The sequence below is a fragment of the Megalobrama amblycephala genome, linkage group LG4 (assembly GCF_018812025.1).
Source record: "Megalobrama amblycephala isolate DHTTF-2021 linkage group LG4, ASM1881202v1, whole genome shotgun sequence".
Lineage (NCBI taxonomy): Eukaryota > Metazoa > Chordata > Actinopteri > Cypriniformes > Xenocyprididae > Megalobrama > Megalobrama amblycephala.
In genome coordinates, this window is record NC_063047.1 from 14,549,598 (window position 1) to 14,575,056 (window position 25,459).

Below are 25,459 nucleotides of genomic sequence, written 5' to 3' on the forward strand. Positions count from 1 at the left end.
ATAAAAAATATACAGACAGATTAGACACACTTCTTACCTCCTGCCGTGTGCTTATGGCACACTCTTGCAGAATATTGAAGTGTTTGTGTGAGACAGATAAAGAGCAAACACATTGCAAATGCACTTTTGTTGTTAAAGGTTGAAAGTGATAATGGAATAAGTGAACAATGGGTCTGAACCCTGAGCCCTACAAGACTGAGGTTCAGAGACCTGTCAAAAGCACGCACAGGAGTTACTGTTTAGTTTGGATCAACTCCAGTGACTCCTGTTCGGAATGCCAGGAATGTCTACAGGAGTTGGAAGTCTAGGAACCATGGCATGCTTTTTCCGGTGTTAAGAAGAATGATGAATTTATGCTGCATTGTGATTGGTTTGCCTTTGTTTTGTTAACATGAACAAGAGTGGAAATCGGAAAAGGGAGATGGAGCCAGGGTCAGCGTACAAAATCATAGAGCCAAATGTCACACGGAACAAGGCAGCGTAGTTTATTGTTGCACATAAGTGTTTAAGAGACCGAAGGGAACACTTGTAGATGAATGTAGCCTTGAATGAGCTCATGAATAGCATAAACATAATGTCTCACGAGGAAAGGTATTACTGGAAAGATCAGGAGGAATAAGAAACCTCCAGAGGGCTTTTGTGTAATTCTGCCATTGTGAACTCAAGAAAAAAGCCACACATCATGTTGTGTATAGCTTTGACTTTCTCTTTCTAGACTTAGCCTATGAACTGTATCTTTCAAAAGTGTCAATAAGCTGATTCTTCTTCACGATTGTCTATTTAGCGCACTCTGACTTTTGTGGGTACTGAAATGTTTGAAAAACCTGTAGGCTTGCACATCTTTTGTTTAGACTTCCTTTATAGGGTTCAAACCTTAATTAGCCTGGTCAGACCCCCCAAAACCACCCTATAATGTCCGTACACACCAAATACTCAATACTGAGGAGTATATGCTAGTAACAGGCAGCACTTTAGTTCACTGCCCTGTGCGTGAGACATTCTTACCAGGCCTATGAGGTACGGGCTCCCAGCATCCCCTAGTAAATGTGAGGTGAAGCCCTGGAAGGCAACAGCTGTGGCTCTTCTGGTCGGTATGACAACATACTGGAGAAAGAAAAGAGGTGATAGGAAAACAGCAGTGAGAATCACACAAACTCAAAACAGGAAAACAAAAGTGCCATGAGTGTTCACTTAAGCAGACACTGTCAGAGTGCTTTACACTGACCCAAGCTGACTGGAGTTTAAGTATGCAGTAAGACCTTGGCTGACTCAACTTCATGACAGCATTTCTTGCTAAATCTTTAACTCTACCTTACATGCACTCTATTTACTGCTTCTCTCTCTGTTTCTCTAACTCACTTTACTTCCTTCATACAAAAAAACATCCAAACTGAAAATGTTATTTCGTTTTATTTTCCGTGAGTGGCGTTTCCATTAAGTGCAATCAAAGGCAGCAATTTTGTCTTGGGCCCCACCCAGGCTATGCCAAACCTCGTAGTCATGCATCCCACCATTCAAAATAAGAAACTAGCCTGAGAAGATGACCACTTTTGTTACAGTTAAAGGCTTTAAAGTTTCCACTCGACCCAGCAGATAAATATAGGCTTTCGATACGAACCATTAAAATGTCCGCTGTAATGGCCCAGTTCAAGAAGAGCAGCGTCTCTCCGATGAAAATGCAGATCTGAGGAGAAAAAGAGAGTGGGGGTGGGGGGGGTTACTCTTCTACTCATCTACTAAATCGAAGAAAAAAAAAAAAAAACAATAAATGTTGTGGAATATGAAAACATGTCATTATACTGTGGTTGTGTTATATGTAATTTTTGATTTTGAGGGCAACAGAACTGTGTTTTGCTCCAAACCGTAAAAAAGAGACAAGCGGTTAGCATTAAACTAGAGTGGCGGCTGAAACCGTGTCACATTTAACAATATATTTCAACAGATTTGTCCAATCCCATGAGAACAGACAAACTGATTTAAGCATTCCCACATAAATTACCAGATATCCCAGAGTGTCTGGTCTGGATTTTTAAGGTGGCAGACTGAGACACAAGCATTGAATATCTCCACTAATCTTAGTGACTTGACAGAATGAAGATGGTCTCTCCACATCTCTGAGGCCATATTACGACTGACGGCAGCTGCTTGGGTCAAACAAGACGGGATTGTGTGGAGAACTGTAGGTTGCAAGGGAATTTGATCATTCAAGTGGCCGTTCTGAATTTGACAGGGTCTCATGTTAGGTTCAGGGTGATATGTTGAGCAGGGCTGACAGAGGGCTGACCTCAGGGTGTGAAATGGAGGTAATGGTTTTAGTATGTGGGTCTAGAACCTTCCATTTATATGCCAGTGTGAAAGAATATCTGAATAGAAGGTGAGGAAATGAAAGCATGAAAGCGTGCATGTGTTTGGACATGTTTGTATGAAACTCTGTCCCAAAGTGACTTGAGGCTCAGACAGCGTGACGGACAGACGGACAGACAGGCTAAAACTGTAAAGCCCTGCAGGACTCTGGTTAAGGACTGAATTGTGATCAGCCAACATGCTGACGAGACAGCAGCTGTCCCCCTGCTGGAACAGACCCTGACAGAGCTCCAGCATGCTGTCACATTCTCAGACTGCACATCTGTCACTATCAAATTTTCTCACTCCAAATATTTTCCCTCCTTAAAGTTTTGGATTCCTTGTTTTTCGTATGCTTCATTTGGATGTAATTACAGAAGCTTTCTGACAGGTGATTGAAGGGGTGCTCATGTCTTCAGTTGGGGGCTGGCTGCCACTGTAATTTTACCTGTTTGACAAGATGGCATGAAGTCATGTGGTCCAAATTATGTGTCTATCATTTCTATAAATACCTAAAGTTGAAATTTACTGTAAAATCTGGACTGATTGTTGCTCTTAGTAAAGCTGACAGAAATACACTTTTTCATTTGCACATTTTCCAATTTGCAATAAAGTGATATTTCATTTGAAGGTTAAATAACAAAAAGTATGTGCTTTCTAATAGTTTAGTGCAGTGGTCTCAAACTCAATTCCTAGAGGGCCACAGCTCTGCACAGTTTAGCTCCAACCAGCTCCAGCTCACACCTGTTTGGAAGTTTCTAGTAATCCAGAAGACTTTGATTAGCTGGATCAGGTGTGTTTGATTAGGGTTGGAGCAAAACTGTGCAGAGCTGTGGCCCTCCAGGAATTGAGTTTGAGACCACTGGTTTAGTGAGATAACTAATTTTTTATTTTTTATTTTTTAAAGACAATATACATTATTATTCAAAAGTTTTTTTTTTTTTTTTTTATGTCTCTTATGGACAAAGTCTCTTCAACAAGGCTGCATTTATTTGATTAAAAAATACAGTAAAAAAAGTAATATTGTGGAATATTATATTGTGAAATATATTTTTACATTTTTCTCAGGATTATTTGATTAATAGAAAGAACAGAAATCTTTTTGTAACATTATAAATGACTTTACAGTCACTTTTGATCAATTTAATACATCTTTGCTGAATAAAGTATTAATTTCTTAAAAAAAAAAAAAAAGCTTACTGAACCCAAACTTTTGAACGGTAGTGCATATTTTTAGTTATATTTTATACTATCAATTGTTATTCTGGTCTTGTGCCACTTAAAGATCAAGATCCAACCCAAGATTAGAGTCCATGAGACCCCAGGTCAGACCGTTTGCTTTTATAGACCTTAGACTTTTCACAAAAGAACAAGAGATTGCAAAACCAGCTCAGTTGAGGGTACAGTTAGTGAGTCTTTCATAGTTAAGATAAGATGGCAAACGTTGAGCAAGCTTAGAGTTTTTCAAACATAACATCAGAGAGATGGCATTATCACAGTGTACTAGGTTCTTTTGTCCATAGGAAAGACAAGCAGTCCCTAAAAATACTTTCTCGTCAGACTTTTCATCATAAACACGAGATTCCCAGTCCAGTTTGGCCCTCTAGGGAGCATGCAGCATTTTGTTCTGACCTGATTGTTTTTTTTTTTGTTGTTGGAAAAACTAGTGTGACCTGGTAGAATATTATCTTTGTTTTCTTATTCAACATAACTTTTTCTCTATTAGTGACTCACAAATTCCACAATCCATTGTTTCTCAGCAGTAACTGTGAAAACTGCTCCCTCTTCCTGCTTTACATGCCAATTAAACAAGTACACAGTGCCTGTCACTCTTATTCTTTTAGTGTTGGGCTTGGACCTAACAGCCCTGCCAAGCAACTATGGCTGTTAAACCCACTGAATGCAACAGACTTTATATCGTTTAAAGCCTTATATTAAACTGAATAGATGTGACCTTGTTTAACTTTGACTGAGAGTACTCATTGTAATACAAGTATAGTCAGAAGGGTGGTGTACTAGAGATATTCAGGCCACAGTGTTAAGAAGCACTTGAGGAGAGAATCACAGTGTTTACACCACAATTCCATTATAATCAGAGCTTTTTACGTGAAGTGTCTTAATATTGTAATAATAGATGAAGTGTAATTCATTAAATATAGTTAAAGGGTTAGTTCACCCAAAAATGAAAATAACGTCATTTATTACTCACCCTCATGCCGTTCTACGCCCGTAAGACCTTCGTTAATCTTCGGAACTCAAATTAAGATATTTTAGTTCAAATCCGATGGCTCCGTGAGGCCTTCATAGGGAGTAATGTCACTTCCTCTGTCAAGATCCATAAAGGTACTAAAAACACATCTAAATCAGTTCATGTGAGTACAGTTGTTCAATATTAATATTATAAACCGACGAGAATATTTTTGGTGCGCCAAAAAAGCAAAATAACGGCTTATTTAGTGATGACCGATTTCAAAACACTGCTTCAGGAAGCATCGAAGCGTTATGAATCAGTGTATCGAATCATGAATCGGATCGTGGTTCAAACCCGCCAAACGGCTGAAATCACGTGACTTTGGCGCTCCGAACAGCAGATTCGATACACAGATTCACTGTGCTCCGATGCTTCCTGAAGCAGTGTTTTGAAATCGGCCATCACTAAATAAGTCGTTATTTTGTTTTTTTCGGCGCACCAAAAATATTCTCGTCGCTTTATAATATTAATATTAAACGACTGTACGCACATGAACTGATTTAGATGTGTTTTTAGTACCTTTATGGATCTTGACAGAGGAAGTGACATTACTCCCTATGAAGGCCTCACGGAGCTATCGGATTTGAACTAAAATATCTTAATTTGTGTTCCGAAGATTAATGAAGGTCTTACGGGTGTGGAACGGCATGAGGGTGAGTAATAAATGACAGAATTTTCATTTTTGGATATATATCTCAGTCTTCTCTTTTTTTTTCAAATATGCAGTGTGTGTGTTTTACAGGAAGACAAATCAATAGACCAATTTATAGTGTAAAATCCAAAAGTTCAAAAGTGTGACTTTACTTTTGAAGTAAGATGAAAATGAACAGTGAAAGTGCTACTTACATACGCTCCCACAATGCTCTTCTTGGCCACAACAAAAATGAGGCAGATGAAGATAGCAGAGCCCAGCATGCTGACCGCACACACCAGCGGGTCGGCACGCTCCGTCTTTTGACGGCAGAGCCGTGTAGTTACAGCGCCGATCACGACTCCCAACAGCCCTGTCACACAGGTGATGGCTCCAAATATCAAACTGGAGATCAGAGAGAAACATAGCTGTTGTCAAAAGTGTAACGTTTGTGTTTGAACATTAGGTTTCAAGCAGAGTGTGTGTGTTCTGACCTGTCTTTGCTGCTGCAGGGTTGATAGGTGCAGCTCACTGCTGTTTTCTGCACCACCTGAGCTCTGACTAGGTACTGCGGGATCCAGATCCCAAACGCCCCCGTGGCAAATGACACTGCGGCCGATGCCAGAGACGAAAATACATAACTACGGCTAGGGAGCAGAAAGAAAACAAATGAATATCCATTTCTTTTCTTCTGAATGTTTTTTTTTTTTTTTTTTTTTTTGCATTTCCTGTTTTTCTGTTATTTTTGCTCTTTATGTCTTTCTGACGTAATGTATATGGTCACTGTGATTTTGCCATTCCTGTCCAAAAACATAGTCCTAACCCTATCCCTACCCCTAAACCTAACCCATAATTTATCCCTAAAATCAGAAGGAAATAGGTGAGAATGGTGTAGAAGCCCCTAACCCTTGTTGTAAGCCTAAATGTGACATTAACTAAAAAAAACTATCCCTCGAATCTGATTGGTTGATTGGAATGTTGTTCCAGGATCAACAAAGATTTTGATCCAGGAACATGTTTTACTTGGTGGAATCTTGTTAACCAGGATGGGTAATATGAGTAGTTGACATACAATATGCACATTTCCTACATTCATCTCAACAAAGATGGTTGGTCTAGTGGTGTGAAAAATACACTGAAAAATAATGCGTATATAATATTTATACAATTAGATAATGTTATTGTGTAATTTTTTCGTAAATGGAAAATCTCAAAGTGTTTAAAAACACAATCAATTAAAATTATAGAATGTAATCAAAATTTAGTTAAATTATAGTTTGTCACACTACAGGATATGCAGAAACTACTTTAATGCCAACTACTCCAATAAATTGTCACCAAGTTCAAATGAAGTCAGCACTGTACAAAGAGACATCGAGGATCCCAATATTCTAGCTCAATGGTTGATTGCATATGGTACGCCACAATCCTGAACATTTAGTCCATTTCATTCTTGAGTGATGGATAGAAAAAAAAGAATAAACAAGTGGCATACTTTTTGGCAAGAGCTTTCATGTCACAGAGCCAGGAAGTGCGTGCATGCAAACGTCCAGCAAGTTGGTCGGCAATCCCTCTCTTCGGCTCAGGGACAAAGATGAGGATGAGGAACCCAGCAGTCAACCCCAACATCGGAGAAACCTTGAGATAGAAGATAAAAAACATATATTGCAGAGTTTAACACCGCAAAAAAATTATTTTCTGATGGATTAATGCCTTGTTTTCCAGAAAAATATGAAAACATACTTAAAACAATATAATTGAGAAGCAAATTACTTTTTGTATGACATTTACAGTTTTTTAAAGAATAAATTAACAAAATTCAGACAAAATCAAGTCTTATTATTATTTTATATAAAGTCTATCTTACACAAATTGTAGGTGTTTTTAATGGGAAAAAGCAAAAATTCTGCTAAATGCTCTTTGCTGTAAGTAGACTAAACATTTTGCTTGTATTACTGTGAGTCTGTGCCGTCTGTTAAACAAAATCTTGTGGGCTGAACAATAAGAAACCGTCTCACATCCTGTTTGGTCTAGCAAGTTATTCGTAGAGTTCATAACGGTGGTGTTATGTATTTTGTGATTAGTTTACAGTTTTTCTATACTACAGAGGAGTTTTATTTATATTCACATAAGGGTGTGTAGTGCTGGCAGGGAACTAGACTGCAGTGTGAAGTGGACTCCATTAGGTGATGTTTCTTTACTCCATCCTCGCATTTTCTTTCTCAGTTTTCTCCCTTGTGTGGGAGCAGCTGCGGTCCACCAGGCCATGAGCTATTATCTCTTTTATCATCCTTCCTGATGGCTACAGCAGCACAGTGTGTGTATGTGTGTGTGCATGTGTTTGTTAGTTCGCTCGCCCACATGGAAGCAGCGCAAGCACCTCCGTCGCTTGTGAAAGCCAAAGCAATTCTGTCTGTCAGACGCAATCCTCCTGGAGATCATTTATAGCACATTAAAGCAAAGCTCTGCTCAAAATTGTGTCTTATGGGTGTGTATATGCATTCTTGTAAAGATTTAGTAATCTGCACTGCAAAAAGAGTTCCTAATCAGTATTTTGTCTTATTTTCTGGCAATAAATAAATTAAATTAAAATGAGATTAAGTTGTATAAGCAAAATTAAGATAATATGACTTACATCTTGAATCTGTCTTAAGAATTATATATACCACAGTTAAATTTTATATTTTTTTTACATTTACATTGTACAATAATACTGTTTCAAATAAATGCTGTACTTTTGAACTTTCTGTTTATTGTAGAATCATGAAAAAATATATATCACAGTTTCCAGAAAAACGTTAAACGGCACAACTGTTTTCTACGGAGCCCCCCCACATGACATGAATGAAAAAAAAGTTAATTGTGTGCACGATTTACTAATTCGTTCCCTAGATTTGCTAAATCGTGCGCATGATTTACTATTTTGTTCCCTTGATTTACTAAATCGTGCGCATGATTTGCTATTTCGTTCCCTAGATTTGCTAAATCGTGCGCATTATTTACTATTTCGTTCCCTCGATTTGCTAAATCGTGTGTACAATTTACTATAACATAACATCACAACATTTATTTCCATCGAGAGGTGCATCATCATTTTGGTCAAGATCCCTTATTGACAATGCAAGAGGTGAGCACTCTGTAAAGTCTCCACCAGCACATCCCAAAGACTTTCAATGAAATTAAGTCTGGACTCAGAGGTGCCAATTTATGTGTGAAAATAATTCTTAATGCTCCCTCCCAACAATTCTTTCACAATTTGAAAAATTGTAAAAACATTTTTTGCAGTGTTCTGCATTATAAATCTTTTAAAGAACATCATGAGACTGAAGCAGATCACTGTATCCCATTGACATGCTGCGGTTTTCTGCACTATAGTGTGATTCTGTGGACAGAATGTGTCTCTGTTTGCGCTGCAGTGCTTTTGATACAGAGCTGCAGTGTCTGGCTAAAGCCTGGATTTGGTCTTGTTATCCCTCCGTAACTAGAAAACCCAGCAGCCGTAAAAGAGGTCTTTGCAGTGGACCTATTTTCTAACTGTCACACTGTGGAGATCCCTCTCTGCCTCTCTGGTTTAGATTCAAAGCCTTCAGTGATCAGTCATCTTGAACTCTGACTCTGTCTAGCACTCTGTCAGATGCTGCCCTTTCGTGCTAATCTCAAGCTAGTGCCGTATCATCTTTCGTGCTTGTGTTAGAGTTGGAACGCCAAAGAACGAGTATAATCAAAGAAAGCAAGATCAAGGTGCTATTTCTCCTGGCATTTCGCCTCTCCGTCCTGCAGAAGATTGATATGGCTCTCAATAATTATGATATAATCCTCCACTCCAAAAAAAAAAAAAACACACTCCCTCTTCGAGAAAGGAAGGCGATTGAGTTCTTTAGGGGCCTGCAAAACAAGCGGAAAGTGGCACAGAGTGTTTTTTCCCCTCTCAGAGCAGGATATGCCGATATGGAGTCCCTTTTCATCAGTCTGATGTTTTTATGCTCATTTAAAGTGCTAGTGATGATTAATAGTCCCCTAAACCATGAGCTTTGTCTCCTCAAGGAATGTTTTACTGCATCCAAGAGCTCAAACAATGGAGCTCCGCTACTGTTTGCAAAAGGGTTCCGATAAACTAGCTACCAAATAAAGCCATTTATGTTCCTGAGGGTCATATAACTGTCATGTAGAGAGGTGTTTCTGTAAGCTTGAGAGGGTTTAAAGCTCCTCTTAAAGTCTCTTTTTAGGCCTAAGAGCTCGACAACAGAACCTTGTTGGAGTTTTAAGAGGCAGCCGCACAACACGCTTAATTCAAGTTCAGGATCAGACCCTCTGTGGATTCTTTATGACCCAGAGAAAGGAACAAGTAATGAAGCCCACCTGTTAACTTGAGCATTCCCCTTTAGAGTTTTAACTGAACAAGAGAAGCGGTTGGTTTTAAAACAGAGCTGAGCTAATGAAGGAAGAAAGACTGGAATCTAAAGCGCCTCAGAGGCCTCTCACTTTCTCCAAAAGGTTGTTTTTGCTCTCTCTCTTCTGCTGCCCAAAATTTGCAGACCACTTCCTTTCCTCTCACTCAATCATTTCATAATTTAGTCATTTTAGCTGCATTAGCACTGTAATACATTAAGGCTAGTGAGGAATATCCTAAAACAAAAGGGTCTGTGTAAGTGAGCCTCTTCTCCTGGGTCTCTACAAAGACCTTGTTACTGCATTACTCACGGATAGCGTGTATGAGTGGGACTCGAGAGAGCTGGAGGTAATGCTAAATTAATGCACTTGAGCTAGCTGGGTTGTCAGTGCTCATTGCACTGGCTTCAAGGGGGGAGGAATGTTATGCTGCTTTTTCAAGAGACGGGCTAAAGGTATTTCGGGATTCACCTGTCTGCCATGGGTTTTAGGGATATTTCTGACCAGGCCAAGAGGAAATGGTGTGTATTTGTGAAGGCTGTGCATGCTTCCTCTAAAATATTGATACAACACAGGGAGAGATTTCAACAGCTCTTACCCTCAGCGCCCAGTACCAATCCCCTCCAGTGTCTTTAGCAATGGATCCCAGGATGTAGCCCAGACCGCTGCGGACAGAGAGCAAAACATGTCATTATACACAAGCAAACATATATTCTAGGCATAAACATCCACTCTCCAGCTGGTTTGCGGGTCTTAGCTAATTTAAGCAGAACTGAGCTAGGGTTAATTTATTTTTGAATAGTTTTTATTGTAATAATTGCCAAAATTAATGTGCTAAATGGTGAAATTAAAATATTTATGTACATTTCTCAGCCTAATCTAGTTTTATTGCAATCTGTTGGCATTTTCATATTTAATCAAAGACACAATCTCACAAAATTATGTCAAAATACCTGTCTCGGCAAGTATTCTCTCAGTTTTGTCATAAGTGAACAGTTGAGAAAGAAACCGGATGTGTGTCAGTTATTTGGTCCGTGCTTTCCTTCTTAAAGTGACAGCAGCCTAATATTCTTGCTGTTGTCTGTGTCATTAATGTTAGTAAAATAAAATAAAAAAAATCATTCATCTACCATATTCGAAAGAAAAAAAAGAGTGAAGAGAGCAGTCAGGAGGAAAGTGATGAGAACAGCTTTTAGAATAAGTGTGTCGTGTAAAGTGGGAGTCCCTTGAGAACCAGACCAGAACAGTTATGTGCACCTCTGATTATACAGGTTTTAATTTTGATCATTTCTATTTTATTTTAGTTAGCTATGAATTTATACAAATGTATTTTAGTTTAGTTTCAGTTTAATAACACTGTTCTAAGCTAGTCTAGCTGGTCTTCCATCCTACCCTAGCAGCCAGCCCAAACTTGTTTTCACTAGTGTAGATGGTCAATGTCCAAAACCCCTCTAAAACCAGCAAACCAGACCAGCCTGACCAGGTTAGGGTAGTTTAATACGTTTTTTATAAGCTGTTTTGCCATGTGACTGTCTCATTCACTTGGTCCCTCGCTCATTCTTTGCAGTCATTCTCTTCGGCTGTTTTTCCCACCCAAAGCTGTGTCATGCACCCTAAAACATTCATGCGCTGGGTAGGCTGCCTGAACTCAGCATGCATACTAATGCCGCTGATAATGGCTTTACACTGAACATCACCTCTGGCTATGTAAGAGAGTCAACCACTTAGCATTACTCAGGGGCTTATGATGACAGATCAGCTCCGAGGGAAAGAGAAAGAGAGACGACTTGGGAGAGACACTAGCTTCCCACACTGTGTCGCTTGGGGTTTTGGATGGATTTGGGGACTGTGGTGAAATACTAACATCAAACGTTCAGATGACCTAATTCTCAGAATCCCTGTCTGAGGCTGTAGGATACGGCATGTGTCTCGTGAACTTTTCTTTAAATTCTTCTAAGGCAAGACTGCCTGACAAGAGTGAAATAAGGAAAGGAGGAAGACGAGCACTCAAGGTGGGATTATTTCAACCCTGTCGGTATCTGAGGAATCTGTGAGTCATATCTCTTCAGACTCAGACCAAACTCTCTCAGCTCTACATCCTGTTTACAGTCTGATAAAATTCATAATTGCCCTGTTATGATCTTGTGTGGCTGAAGCACATGTGAACTATTCTCTCTGTATGCTGATTATCTGGTTTGAGATGGCTGCTGGATGTTATTTGACTGAGCTGCCTGTCATCGGCCGTTGTATGAATTGTTTTCTCCTCTTGGTCATAGTCTGTTTAAAAAAAGTTGATTGGGTGTCCAGCAGTTCTTCTTTCCATCAATTCTCAATTTTACGTCGAAAGTATTCCTCCATATTTTCAGCATCAGACTCATTATTATTCTCACTCTCTCTGTCTTTCCCCTTCTCATGTTTGTACACCTGTTACCAACCCTCACTGGTCTGTAAGAGTCAACAGGAAGTGAAAAGAAAAGTTTTTGCTATTTTAAAGGGATAGTTCACCCAAAATTCCTTTACTCACATTCAAGATGTTCCAAACGTGTACAAATTTCTTTCTTCTGCTGAACACAAAAGAAGATATTTTAAAGAATATGAATAACCAAACAGTTGATGGACCCCACTGACTTCCATAGTAGGAGATCTGCTTGGTTACAAACATTTTTCCAAATATCTTCCTTTGTGTTCAGCAGAACAAAGAAATTCATACAGGTTTGGAACAACTTGAGGGGAAGTAAATGATGACAGAATTTTCATTTTTGAGTGAACTATCCCTTTAAGCAATACTATATACTCATAAAGTGGTTTGGAACTGTAGTCTCCTGTGTTTTTATTTATTTATTTCATTTTTTTTACACAGGCCCTGGCATAACTGCAGCATTTTAATCCTTCTGTTTAAATTTGGAGCATCCTTCCCACCATCTAACCTCACACACACTTCCTGTGTTCCCAGACATTCAGGCTGTCGCTCAGCAGGTACATTGTTTACCTTTAACTGCCCCTGGCATATCCGACTGATGGACCAACCTGACCTGACCCATCAAACAACAGGACCTTATCAGCGAGTACATATGGCTCTCAACATGAGCCCACAGTGACCAATGGACCTCATTCAATGTCAAGAACCCTTTAACTGAGCTTACACATAATTGTGTATTCATGGAATATGGCCACTTGGTACTTTATTGATGTTCTTGATTGGATGAGAGTTTTTGGACATTTGTGATGTGGTGCTACCATTTTTATATGTTTGTACGTTTTTGTAACACAAGCTGTCGTTGTTTCTCCGTGTTTATTAGCAACTAAAACATTTTTCCATGCCCATAAGAGGACTCAAATTTCCTGCCAAACATTTCTCTCATGGCTGAAGTCACTTCCTGGAAACAGTAACAACCTGACAGCAGATAAACAGGGCGCTAGACAGGAAGTGAGGCGGCACACTGCAGCGCTCCAGTCTTTCACCTCTTATTGTTTGTACTGTCGATCGTTTTGTTAGGGCCGAACCCATTTAGCCCGCAAATACCAAAACTCTTCTGGGTCAGCTATTTTTCCATCCCGTCCTTTCCTCTAACTGTACTCAATCTCTCATCGATACTATTACTAGACCTCAGAACAGGTTTGATGGCGACAGCTGCTGTGTTTAGACATTTCTTTTCCTCAGTTCAATGGAGGAACAGGCACTCTGTGTCATACAAATGCATGGTCAAAACTCTGATTAGTTCGGCCAATAACATTTTATGTTGTTGTTTGTCTCCCCATCAGATTAACAATATAATTCCAAGATCCTGTATGTGAACACAATGAAGCTAAAAATGCTATGCACGTACATGCATGCATTTATCACCTTTCCTCTGTTGTTTTCCCCCTTTTCTCTCCAGTCTTTTTCCACTTCAGTGAACAAAAGAAAATGCCACGGCCTGTGTTAAGTGACCGAAATAGGTGAGCTTAAAGTCTTTCACAGCAGCAAGAGATTTAGAATATCATTGTCTATTTGGCCCGTCTGAGGCGGTGACCACAAAAACGCACAGTTTCGCTGAGCTCAATTCTCTACAACTGACCTTTACTGAGTGGAGATGGTATCTGAGATTATCTGGCTGTCAGAAGCTGTTCCCTTCAGCCACAGTTCACCTAACCTGACTTCAAATCTCTTAATATACATTACAATTCTCATTATGGCTGGTTAAATAGCAATAATATTATCTGGTTGGATATCAGATCGTATTATATCATTTGGTATTAAAGTGCTAAAACCATCTCTAATGAACATCTGCACATGTGCAATTAAATTAAACAGAATTAAATGACATATCTAGGACTTTATCCATTTTATTCTAGAAAATGAATAGATGTAATGGATTGAATACCTGATAATGGATTGAAAAGAAAATACAGTGGTATTACTCAAATTTGGGACTCACCTTCCTAGTGGGATGGCCAGGTAGAAGACAGAGAGCATCATGGTCCTTTTGTTGTTTGTGAAGAGGTCTCCAATGATGGTTGGAGAGATGGATGAGTAGCTTGATTCGCCAATACCCACCAAACATCTGGACAGCACTAACAACCAATAATACTGCAAAAGAAAAGGTCATATGATCAGACTGATGGAATTTCCTTTATATACTAATAAATTGGCAAATGGCTCATAAATATAGACTAAAAAAACTAATATGGCTCTCATTGTAATTCCTTAACATTTAAATACCATAGATTGATTATGATTTTCAGGGTCATTGTCAGGGTCTCTATTAGCTATTTAAATTACCTTATCTGTTGATTGACTAAGACTGTGTTCAGGTTTGTGTGGCTCTTTAGACGTTCAACATTCCTAATCAAAAAGGAGCAAGTGTCCTACATTTCTGAAAGAGTGGGAACATGTGGCCGTTGTCCTCTGACCTCTATCGGCTAGGAAGGAAGCCAGACTAAGAAACCACCCTTCCCTGAAATGGCCTAGACTCATTGTATATATAGTCGTTTATGTGAAGACGTTTAACTGTGGGTGTGTAATGGACAGCTAAACTGCTGTTGAGAATTTGGGTCACCCTGGCAGTCGGCCAACTGAGGAAGCTAGTTATAGATTTCTCTGTTGCTTGTGCTCACAGTCCATTCCTCTTTATGATTTGACCTCTCTTTCTCTGTGTTTCTCACTCTCCTTTATAATATCTCATTTTTATTATGTCACCGGTGGTCTCGATCTGGCAGCAGTGGGGAGTCTAGCCACACCCAACACTGATGGAGTGAAAGAAAATGTAAACAGCAAATATGGACACTCTCTAGAGACAGCAGGTCATCCCATTATGATGTGATGCACATATACAGCACACACACATACAGATCTGTCATAGCAGACTTCCATCTCCTGAGGGGGCTCACAAAGCCACCTGACCAGCCAGATGCTGTCGTGGCAGACTTTTGTGTCCTAACAAGCTTCCTGTAAATGCTAATGAGATGAGAGTATGTGTGTGTATGTGTGTGCTTGTGCGCATATAGCTTTAGTTATTGACGTATCTATAGACTTTTACTTTGCACATTAAAATGTATACATTCATACGAGCATTCAAAATTATGGGGTCGGTGATATGTTTAAAATAAAAACAGTTATATTGTGAAATATATTACAGTTCCAAACTGTTTTCCATTTTAATACAGTATAAAATGTAATTTGTAACTCCAGTCTTTGCAGTGTCACATGATCCTTCAGAAATCATTCTGATGTGCTGATTTAGCGCTCAAGAAAATGTTCTTATTATCAATGTTGAAAACATTTGTGCTGCTTAATATTTTTTGTGGAAATGTTGCACTTTTTTAGGATTCCTCAATGAATAGAAGATTTAAAGATCAGCATTTATTTGAAATATATAAACATTTTTAACAAAAAAAGTCATTGCTCTCCATTAGCAATTTATCTTTAGATTGTATTTATTCTCATAGGTAATTCATTTTGGATAAATGTGTCTGATAATTCAAGACTGTACATATAACTCATCCCTTGCTCTCAAAACAGAGGCAGCAAACCTCATGTCCTCCGGTCATCCGATGGTCACTTTCCATTACTGGGAATCCCTCACTCCCTTTCCTGCTTTTCATCCTTTATTCTTTTCCACCTGACAGTCTTTGGTGTGACAGCAGCCCCACAACATACAGCCAAAAGAAAAACAACTTTACTTGTTGTTGAATGTTACATAATTCTCAGCAAGGGAATTTCTTTAGAGTACGTGACAGGAATCAGCAATGAGAGACTGCAGCAAGCTGGGTTATCCTCTGGCACTGGCAGGATTTCTCTATCCCTCCCTCTCCCTTTCTTTCTCTCGGCTCCTTTCCTGCTTTTTTTTTATGACTCCACTCAAAAATGACAAAAGCTATGTGCTAGTTGTTTATTGACAGAAGTGCTGTGAGGGAAAAAGAGAATAGAGGGATGACGGAGAGGGAGAGTGGACGACTGGTTGTTTGTTTGTTACACAACGTTTCCTCCTTTCACCCCAACACACACACACACACACACACACACATGAAAAATTAATGCTTGGGCTGTCATTTGCTGAACATACACATGGCACGTCTGGAGAGCGGTTATTTGAGGTGACACACACACACTTATGTCATCCAGTGTGAGAAGATTTATAGTAAGATGGAGGGAGGGACTTGAAGCTGGTGGTTTCTGAACACCCCAATGCCCTGTCAATCACACACGCATACAGTGTAAAGAGCAGCAGAATTGTGTGTGTGTGTGTGTGTGTGTGTGTGTGTATACATTAAGATACATTTATACCTAAAATGTGATTTTCTAAAATATTAAAAGTATTACAAATGTTGTTTAAATAACTGTTGTCAAAGTACAGTACTAAAGCAAAAATAAAGTTTTATTTAATACATAAATTATTTAATATATGTGACCCTGGACCACGAAATCAGTCATAAGTCGCATGGGTATATTTGTAGCAATAGCTAACAATACATTGTATGGGTTAAAATTATCAATTTTATTTTTATGGCAAAAATCATTAGGATATTAAGTAAAGATCACTTTCCATGAAGATTTTTTGTAAATTTCCTACCGTAAATATTTTTAAGGATCATTCCTAAGGACTTAATTATTAATTAAAATATTTATTATATTAATAAATATTAAAATATTAATTAAATAATCCTAAAAATATATTAAATCTCTCTCTCTCTATATATATATATATATATATATATATAGAGAGAGAGAGAGAGAGAGAGAGAGAGAGATTTAATAGATTTTTAAAATTATTTAATTAATATTTTAATTCATTCATAATTATTAAATATTTGAAATGAAAATATAAAATGAGTAAATCTATAATAATGAGCTTAATTTGCATAGAAAGGGTGTCTGTCTCCTTTAATGACTTAATTTAGATATTCACAATATATAGGTAGTCTGGTTCAACTTGATTGTTTGCATAGCACTCTGTTCAGTGAATTTTATTCTTAAGTTTTTGTTTTGACAGACTGGATGTAAATGTAATTGTACGTGTTTAGATACTACTTTCTTTGTAAGGATTTGATTTTTGCACACTCACACTTCTGTTTTTATTTGAGCTTGTGGTTGAGTGGATGAAACCCCAAGGTTGAACACCAAAGTTGATGCATCTGCCTCGTTGTCTTTGTTCCTGACCACAACCAATTCATGAGTTTGCTGTACTGTAGGCCTGACTGTACACGTCTGACTTCCCTCATCCCTCAAAACCATATACATAAACATGAGCTTTCAAATACATTCTGCATGAATATGTGCATATCTAACTAAAAATATAACTGTCAGCCCCTGATATTTTGTATTCTTGTCATCAGACAAAAGCGACACAATGTTAAATATTGTCATGGGAATTTGCATGGGAATTTTTCACGATTTTTATGAGCAACAAAAAACTGTCTTTCAATCTTGTTGCTGCGACGCAGTGCAGTGAATTGACTATCTCTTCCCAAAGCCCTGAGAAATCTCGTTAAATGAAGCCGAACATCGAGTTACGAGGGATTTTGGATGAGGAATAGATCAGCAAGAGGTCTTGAGGTCAGTTTAAGCCACATAGAGATTTAGTAGATATTTTCTTCCCACTATCAGCGCTGGACCGCCTTTCATTTTCGTCAAACTAATACACGAGAACACATTTACTAAACCTGGATTTCTTATCCCATAAGATGATTTCTTGGCATAATAGTATTTTTCATCATTTCAGTGTATTCTTATGAAACACACCACTCTCCTTATGATCGATGAATAATGTAATGCAGACCTTGCGGCAACGTTGCAGTAACATTAACGTGATGGTGACGATGAGCCTGTGTGTAAATACGAGATGATCTGCAGACTTCTCTTGGTGGAAGGCGTTATATAACCGCTGTGGGTTGGATGATTGACTGATAAAGGGATATCTGCAGTCTCCACGCTCATGTATGCTTATGTGCATGTGTGTGCGGTCTTGGAGGATCATGTGACTTTGATGCAGACTGGCTCGTCCTGTCAGTATCAACTCAGCATTGCAGATTGAGGGGATTAGCGCATTTATACCCCCCGTGGCATTCGGTTGTCATATTCCGATCACACACAGACATACATCTTCTATATATACATGCAGTCCCCACATTGTCTGACTGGCTAACGGGAAATAAACGGCACACAAACCATCGCTATGTCACTAGATATCACTACAATCAGTTAGCGTAGCCACAAGGAACATTCCTCCGTTGTCATTTCACAGTCTTCCTCTTATTAACATGGCCTTTTAATTAGCTCCCACTATCTGTCTCTGTTGCAGTAACCTCCCTAGAGACTGGCCACACACACACACACAATTTGATTGAGGTGGTCTATGAGAGATTCTAGACAATAAGCATCAATTAAATTGTCATGTTTTTTGCCTGCTGTTCTCGGATTTGCTTTACTGTTGTCTCAGTTCCTCTCAATGTATGTTTATTTTGTATGAAGACTTTTATATTTAACAGAAGCACCAATACATAACTATATTTACAGTGAGAAATAGGCTACAGTCATAATGTCAGTGTATGGGTTTGACGACTGTATTTACAGTACTAACAGATGTCACTCTTGAATCTTTTTAATTTATTAAATTTGTAATTAGATCAGTGGTTCTCAGCGAGGGGGCCGGGACCCACAAGAGGGCCTCAAGATGACTTAAAAACAACAACAACAACAAACAGGTATTAAAAGAAGCTAAAACATCTAAAACCAATATATTTCTTATTGTAATTCACCCCCACAGCAAGTTTTTTTCCCCCTTTTGAACAACATAAATAGATAAGGTCATCTCATTTTATAAGTGTGATTTCTAGACTTGGAAATGTGTAAATTAACATTTTTATAATGAATATACATTTTTTTCTAGTTATGCTAAGCTCTAATGTATATTAATTGGGTAGAAATTGTCAGTAATTTTTTTTTTTTTTTTAATCCTTATCCTTAATTCTTATGCAGTAAATCACAAACAAATAGAAAAGATATGGGTCTTTTGATTATTGTTAAGGACAAAGGGGGGCTTTTGTGACTCTCTGACATGATTGGCTAACAGCTGTGATCTCTTAATGACATGAAGGCTGGATGAAACAGGGAGTAAGATACAGAAGACAAAGAGGATGACAAACAGTTGAGCTGTAACAAGAGGTCTTCTGAGACAGGCCTAGTGTTATGCTAAGTGAGCATGTCATTTAATAATTTCATCTTAGCAAAATGGAAAAAGAAAAAAGCAAAGGGCGAGAGAGAGAGAGAGAGAGAGAGAGCAAGAGACATCTAAATAATAAAGTACACCGAGATGTTTTTTTTCCATGTAAAATGAGTCCTGCTATGTTGAATGACTCCAGTGTCATTTCAAAGCGCTCTCAAATGAGCCAGAAACTGAATGAGCTTTAGAGATGCTACTGCTGGGATGGGATGGGTTGCTGTTCTGCATCTAAAAATACACAACTAGCACTGCAAGAACCAACCCTTTCTGAGCAAAAACAAGCTACATTTACATTTTAAAGATTCTCCTAAAATGATAATCATGATGATATGATTCCTTTAAGAGGTTTTGGGCAGACACGGTTTTATAGGCTGCTGCTTGTTCGAGAAGGAAGAGAGTATAGCACTTACATCTTTGGTAATAAAGGAGCTTAGCAGCGTCACAAAGGACCAGAAGAAAATTCCACAGCTCAGAATGATCTTTCTGTTGAAACGGTCCCCCAGGTAACCGAAAATGGGCGCGGCCACCATGAAACTGCAGATGAAGACTGGAAAGAAAAACAAAAGCAGCCATGTTTAACATTCATTGTCATATATAGTATTTCTGTGTCGTCATGACGGAAATAGCACTGTCATTTTAAAAATAGTTAAGAACTGGAAATTAAAAAGCTGATACCATGTGTCTCCATGTCATCTTGTAAATCCACATCCTTATTCTTTAAAATGATGAGGAAGCTTTAAGCTTCACTTCCTACCCACAATCCCCTTATTAAATCAATGGTAAGACAAAACTTTCTCACTAGGGTATTCCTAACTCAAGATTGCTTTAACCAAGCAGTTTAACATGACTGTAGTTTATTATAGTTTCATTTCAGTTTCTCCATTTTTTCAGTTTCTATGTTTTATTTTGTTTTCATCATTTCTATAGTTACAGTATACATCTCAGATATGCCTTCATTGAGATTCTTAAGTGTGCACCTGATAGACCCTTTATTTTCTCATGCCATGGGAGAGAAATTATCATTATGCGGTATGCCCAGATAGCCTACTACACACCTGCATACTTCTAGAACATACTTTATTAACAGTCTTCGACTGCAGTAAATAAAGTACATTTGATAGTAGGTAATGTAAATAATTCCTGTAAAAGTGCCCAGATACCATAATCGTGTAAGAATTTCTTAATCCCGCACTTGCTGACATGACAACTCCAGTTGGCATCTAAAATGCTGTCATAATGAGTTTACATAGATGGCACAAGGTACTAATGCTCATCTGGAAACTTCAGAGCTGCAGATTTTGAGGATTTTTGCCATCTGCATAAACTTTGGTGACGTGTTTGCAAGCTTACAGAGAAAGAGAAATGCAGTGCAGTCTAGTCGTTATAAAACCAGCACATACATACTATATAACAGTGCCATGATATATAATAATAATAAATCTACATCCTCTTTTGTGCTGTGTTGAGGTTAAGAGACCAAGTCTGAGGCTATAAAGTCTGGGGTGACGTTTTAGCCGTCCCACCCTTGATCAATGGCCATGTTTGGATATTTAATAACTCCCCATTTCTGCGGAAGGCTGAATTTGCTGAAGCCACCGGAAACATTGCCCTGTGTTATCCTTGGCTGCTTTTTCAAGCCAAACTCGACCCGACTTGAGTATATCCACTCTAGAAACAGGCACGGAGCCCACACCGAGCCTGCTGGGAAATCAGCGCTCTCTCCACACACTCAAATCTGTACAAATTACAGCAGCACTATAAGCTAAATGATCTGCTATTTCATCCCTGAGTTCTCTCACTTAGTGATCGTAACTAGGCTGCCTTTGAAATCTGTTCCAAAAGTGAAAAAGACTTCTGAATACTCAACGTTGTGTAAACACAAAACAAAAGTGAGTAAACTGTCTGTGTGGTTTCAGTCAGAGCTGGACCTGTTTACAAAAACATACAATAGGCTAGTTCTGATTTGATAAAGAGGATGCTGTAAACATGAAAGGGAGAATATGAGACTGAAAGTGACACTCTGTTGTGCAACTTGAAAAACTAAAGACACAGGATTAAAACATTACTTAGCTGTGACAAGCAAAACGTCTCATAATGAAACTGTTTAAATGTCATTTCTCTGTCAGTAAGTACCACACATCATCACAGTCCTCTCCCAGTTACCATCCACTGTGTGTAAGAGCAGGGGTTTTCAAACTTTTCCCCCACATACACTATCATTCAAAACTTTGGGGTCAATAAGCTATGCATTGGATTTTGAACCTTTTTGTAGCCAGATTTCACAATTCCTCAATTAATTCTGAGTGCTCGATTTCGACAAAATATTAAATAAAAAGTAAAATCGTAATTTTCTAAGGCTTCACAATATATTAAACAATTTAAAAGATGATAATATAGCATAACATAGTGCTATCATATATATAAACCTATGCTAACACAGGAGAATACTTGTTTCTAAATGTTCACCGCGGTTTCAGAATAAAAGTTTAAGCCCTCGCTCTGACTCCGCATGTTTTGATAACATGTTCTTGTTGAAGAAATTACAGTGACTGCAGCATTTATATTATAAAGATGTGGCAAAATATTATAGGTTAAGTGGACATTTGAATTAAATGTTGTTTTGTGTGTGACAACAACAATCACCTAGCCGCTGACACCCTCTGCCGGCATTTGATATAATACATAATGTACGTAAGTTGATTGTTTACATTATGTATTTTGATAGTGCTGTTAAAAAAAAAACATAAAATAACTTGCTTTTGTTACTTTCATTGAAACATTTATTACTGCCTCATTGTTATTATATAGCCTATGTATTTTAAGTCATTTTAAAGACTGTTGTTCACTTAGGTCTATTTTTATAACCACAAAAAAAAAAAAAAAAAAAAATGGTAATGCGTTTGTGGAGGGGTTTGGGGGGGCACAACAATACAGTTCTGCTTAGGGCATCCATTTGGCCAGTAGCGGCCCTGATTACTCCAGTCTTCAGTGTCACATGATCATGCTGATTTGCTGCTCAAAAAACATTTCTTATTATTATCAATGTTGAAAACAGTTGTGCTGCATAATATTTTTGAGGAAATTGTGATGCATTTTTTTAGGATTCGTCAAAGAAAAGTTAAAAATAACAGCATTTATTTGAAATAGAAATCTTTTGTAATATTACAAATATCTTAACAGCCATTTTTGATAAATTTAATGCATCCTTGCTAAATAAAACTATTACATTTAACATAAAAATTAACATTACGCACATTACATTATAACTTTATTTCACAAGTTAACTTCGACAGCCCAAAATTTACAAGAAAGAAAGAAACCCACATTGAAAATGTCTACAATGTGCATTTAATCAGAGAGGCTGAATATGTCAGAGATGTTATACTGAATGAACAGAAATCCCACAGGCGATGATCCATCTAAGCACAGCTCAACTAAAGCAATCAACACCTCTCTGTCTTTCTGAGATGCTGATCTCCTTCCTTTACCCTGAGCCATCTAAACCAGGTCCTCTGCTAATTCCTCTGTTAATGACCTCACTCCTTGTCTGTGTTCATCACATCATATAACTTTGCACATCAATTACACCTGTGTAATGAGTGACCGTGAGACTAAGAGAGACACAGTATCCAGAGAGAGACAGAACATATGGACCAACACCAAACACACAACATGTGTGCAGTGAATGGCTCCTGAAATATTCATGCCTCATCTTTCCCTGATGAACTGTTCACTCTGAATTAGCATGCTAGACAGATAAGGAGGTTCATTCTCAATAGGGTGAGTTTCACATTAAGGACAGATTCTTGACAGAGGTACAAAGACATTTAAATTTACATTTAGTCATGTAGCAGATGCCTATGCAAAGTGATTTACAAATGAGAAACAAAGTAGATAAGCTAAAAAAGAAGGCACATGCTTTAGCTTAGAACAAAGGGCAACATCAATAAGTGACAAATAAGTCTGCACTATAAGTCCATCTGTAAATAAAGCAAACATTATCTCCATGCTGAAATAAACGCCTTTCAAAGATTGTATACAGCTCTATAGAATACTTAATTCTGGTCGGCCATTTTGGAAAAAACAAACAAAAAACTGTATATTGTATATTGACCACTATTCCAATCACCTGCTTTCTTTCATAGAGCTTTTATGACAGCTTTTTAAAATAATTATATTATAAATTTGTATTATATGTTGCTATATAATTACTTTGCTAATTTAGTTACTATTAACTTTTTTGTGTGTTAAACATTTTTAATAAAAAAAAAAAAAAAAAAAATGATTTGGTACGCTGAAGAGGTTTGCGGTTTAGTTTGTCTTCTGCAAATTGCTCTGACCTGAAGTTATTCCCCTGAAGCTGTTTAGCATGAAGAATACTTCCACATAATGGTATTTCTGATATGGCTTAGGCAAATTTCTCTGACCTGAAGTTATTCGCCGAAAGCTCTTCAGCATGAACATACTTCCTCATAATGGTATTTCTGACATGGCTTAAGGCATGTCACACACCTCACCTGTCCTTCCAGGTGACTTCTATGGGAATCTTCTGCTTAATGTGACCTCTAATGGTGTATTTCGGAGGGGATTTATTAAGAAAACATGAGCAACCCTGTAATGTGTTTCAAGTGGCTGATTCGCCGCCTGTAAATGTCATTATGGATTCCCTCTCATTTAGAGCGCAATGTTCCTCTGTCACTCACCACTACTTGCCTTCTATTTAAAATTCATGCTGCCTTGAAACTGTCAGAAAAGCTCCCAGACAGATGAATGTACACACTCACACTCCTCTGTCATCCTCCTCTTTTTTCCCCTAAAGGGTTGAAAAATGATATAAAGAAGGATTGCATCCCATCACCGTTCTGACCGAGAATGACAAACACTGCACCTTCACCTCTTCCTCACTTGCTTTCTTTGACCCATCTGTCAGAGCGTGGTGACCCTCTATATTCGGTCTTTGTCATGCAGGTCCCCACTAGCTCTTCAATTTTCTATTCAATTAACTATAGTTAGCCTCACAACTGTATTGCTGTTTTCCATGCTGTGCTTTAGCAACAGGAACCAAAGAAACTAATTGCACTGGCTCACTATATACTGTGTTTTCTTTGTGTTTATTCTCTCATACCCACAAATATTGAAAACCATCTTGGAGACCACGGAAAAGTCCTTTCCTGGAATATTTCTTTGGGTTTTACAGAAACTTTGCATTATGTTTGCAGTGGAAGAAATTGTTTCAGTGCCAGTGGTGCAATCATTCATTGTAGAGAGTCAGTGTAGCCATTTATGGCAAACAGACATATCATATGAGACTCACACTATATAATAATAGACACATGCATAATGTTGCCTACAGAATGGCATGAAGAATGGTGAAAAATATGAACGCGCCCGGGGGAGACGGAAAAAAACACGGAGAGGGTCAACTTTCGTTTCTGCTCTGATAGCAGCAAGACCACGGTGAATGCATGAGTGCGTGTTAGAAATCAGGAATGGTGAGAGAACATTGTGCTTGGTACATTTTTCGTAGTCTTTAGTAGCTGTTCGAACACATTCAAGCATCTACACCATGAAAGCAATCCGATCGAATGCGTTTTCGACTACCTCTGGAAGTGGTCAAAAGTGGGCAAGCTCAAAACTTTTTAGCCCCCATTTACACCTGTATTTAGCATCGTCCACTTGTGATCCGATCGACCAAAACGTATCTTAATACCAGGTGTAAACAGGGCGCATTAGATCAAACCATTCATGGATATTCTATTGTACACCAGTGAATTGCTTTTCCAATTCATGAATGAATGACTCTAATGAGCTGGTTACTTTTAGTGAATGAACATACCGCATTAACAGTGTAGCCCAATTCACAAACAGATGACTCACAGGAGTCAATTCTTTTGAGTGAATTGTTCAAGTTACTGGGTTGAATCAGTCTGACAAATGTTTAATTGAACTTAAAATAACAGTGTTAATGTTGCAAATGCACTGCACGTTATTGTTTTGCAAGGTTTTTTTGGTAATAAATGAAGGACAACTTTGAAGAAACTAAATTAATGGTTGCTGAAAACCAGCTTTGTCATCACATGAATAAATTACATTTATAAAAAAAACAGCTATTTTAAATTGTCATAATATTTCTCAAAATTACTC

The 25,459-nt window shown here is 38.1% G+C and overlaps 1 protein-coding gene across 4 annotated transcripts in view; it reads right to left on the bottom strand.

Moving 5' to 3' along the window:
• The window catches only part of spns2 (spinster homolog 2 (Drosophila)), an 82,023-nt gene that overhangs the window by 11,073 nt on the left and 45,491 nt on the right, over window positions 1–25,459 (bottom strand). For all 4 annotated transcript variants that reach the window (XM_048187782.1, XM_048187783.1, XM_048187781.1 and 1 more), the window contains 8 exons: window positions 19,726–19,862; window positions 14,033–14,184; window positions 10,213–10,279; window positions 6,721–6,863; window positions 5,720–5,872; window positions 5,441–5,630; window positions 1,619–1,684; window positions 1,006–1,104 (listed from right to left, as the gene is read on the bottom strand). In XM_048187782.1, coding sequence (XP_048043739.1) covers window positions 1,006–1,104; window positions 1,619–1,684; window positions 5,441–5,630; window positions 5,720–5,872; window positions 6,721–6,863; window positions 10,213–10,279; window positions 14,033–14,184; window positions 19,726–19,862 — 1,007 coding nt within the window. The remainder of the gene's footprint in view (window positions 1–1,005; window positions 1,105–1,618; window positions 1,685–5,440; window positions 5,631–5,719; window positions 5,873–6,720; window positions 6,864–10,212; window positions 10,280–14,032; window positions 14,185–19,725; window positions 19,863–25,459) is intronic.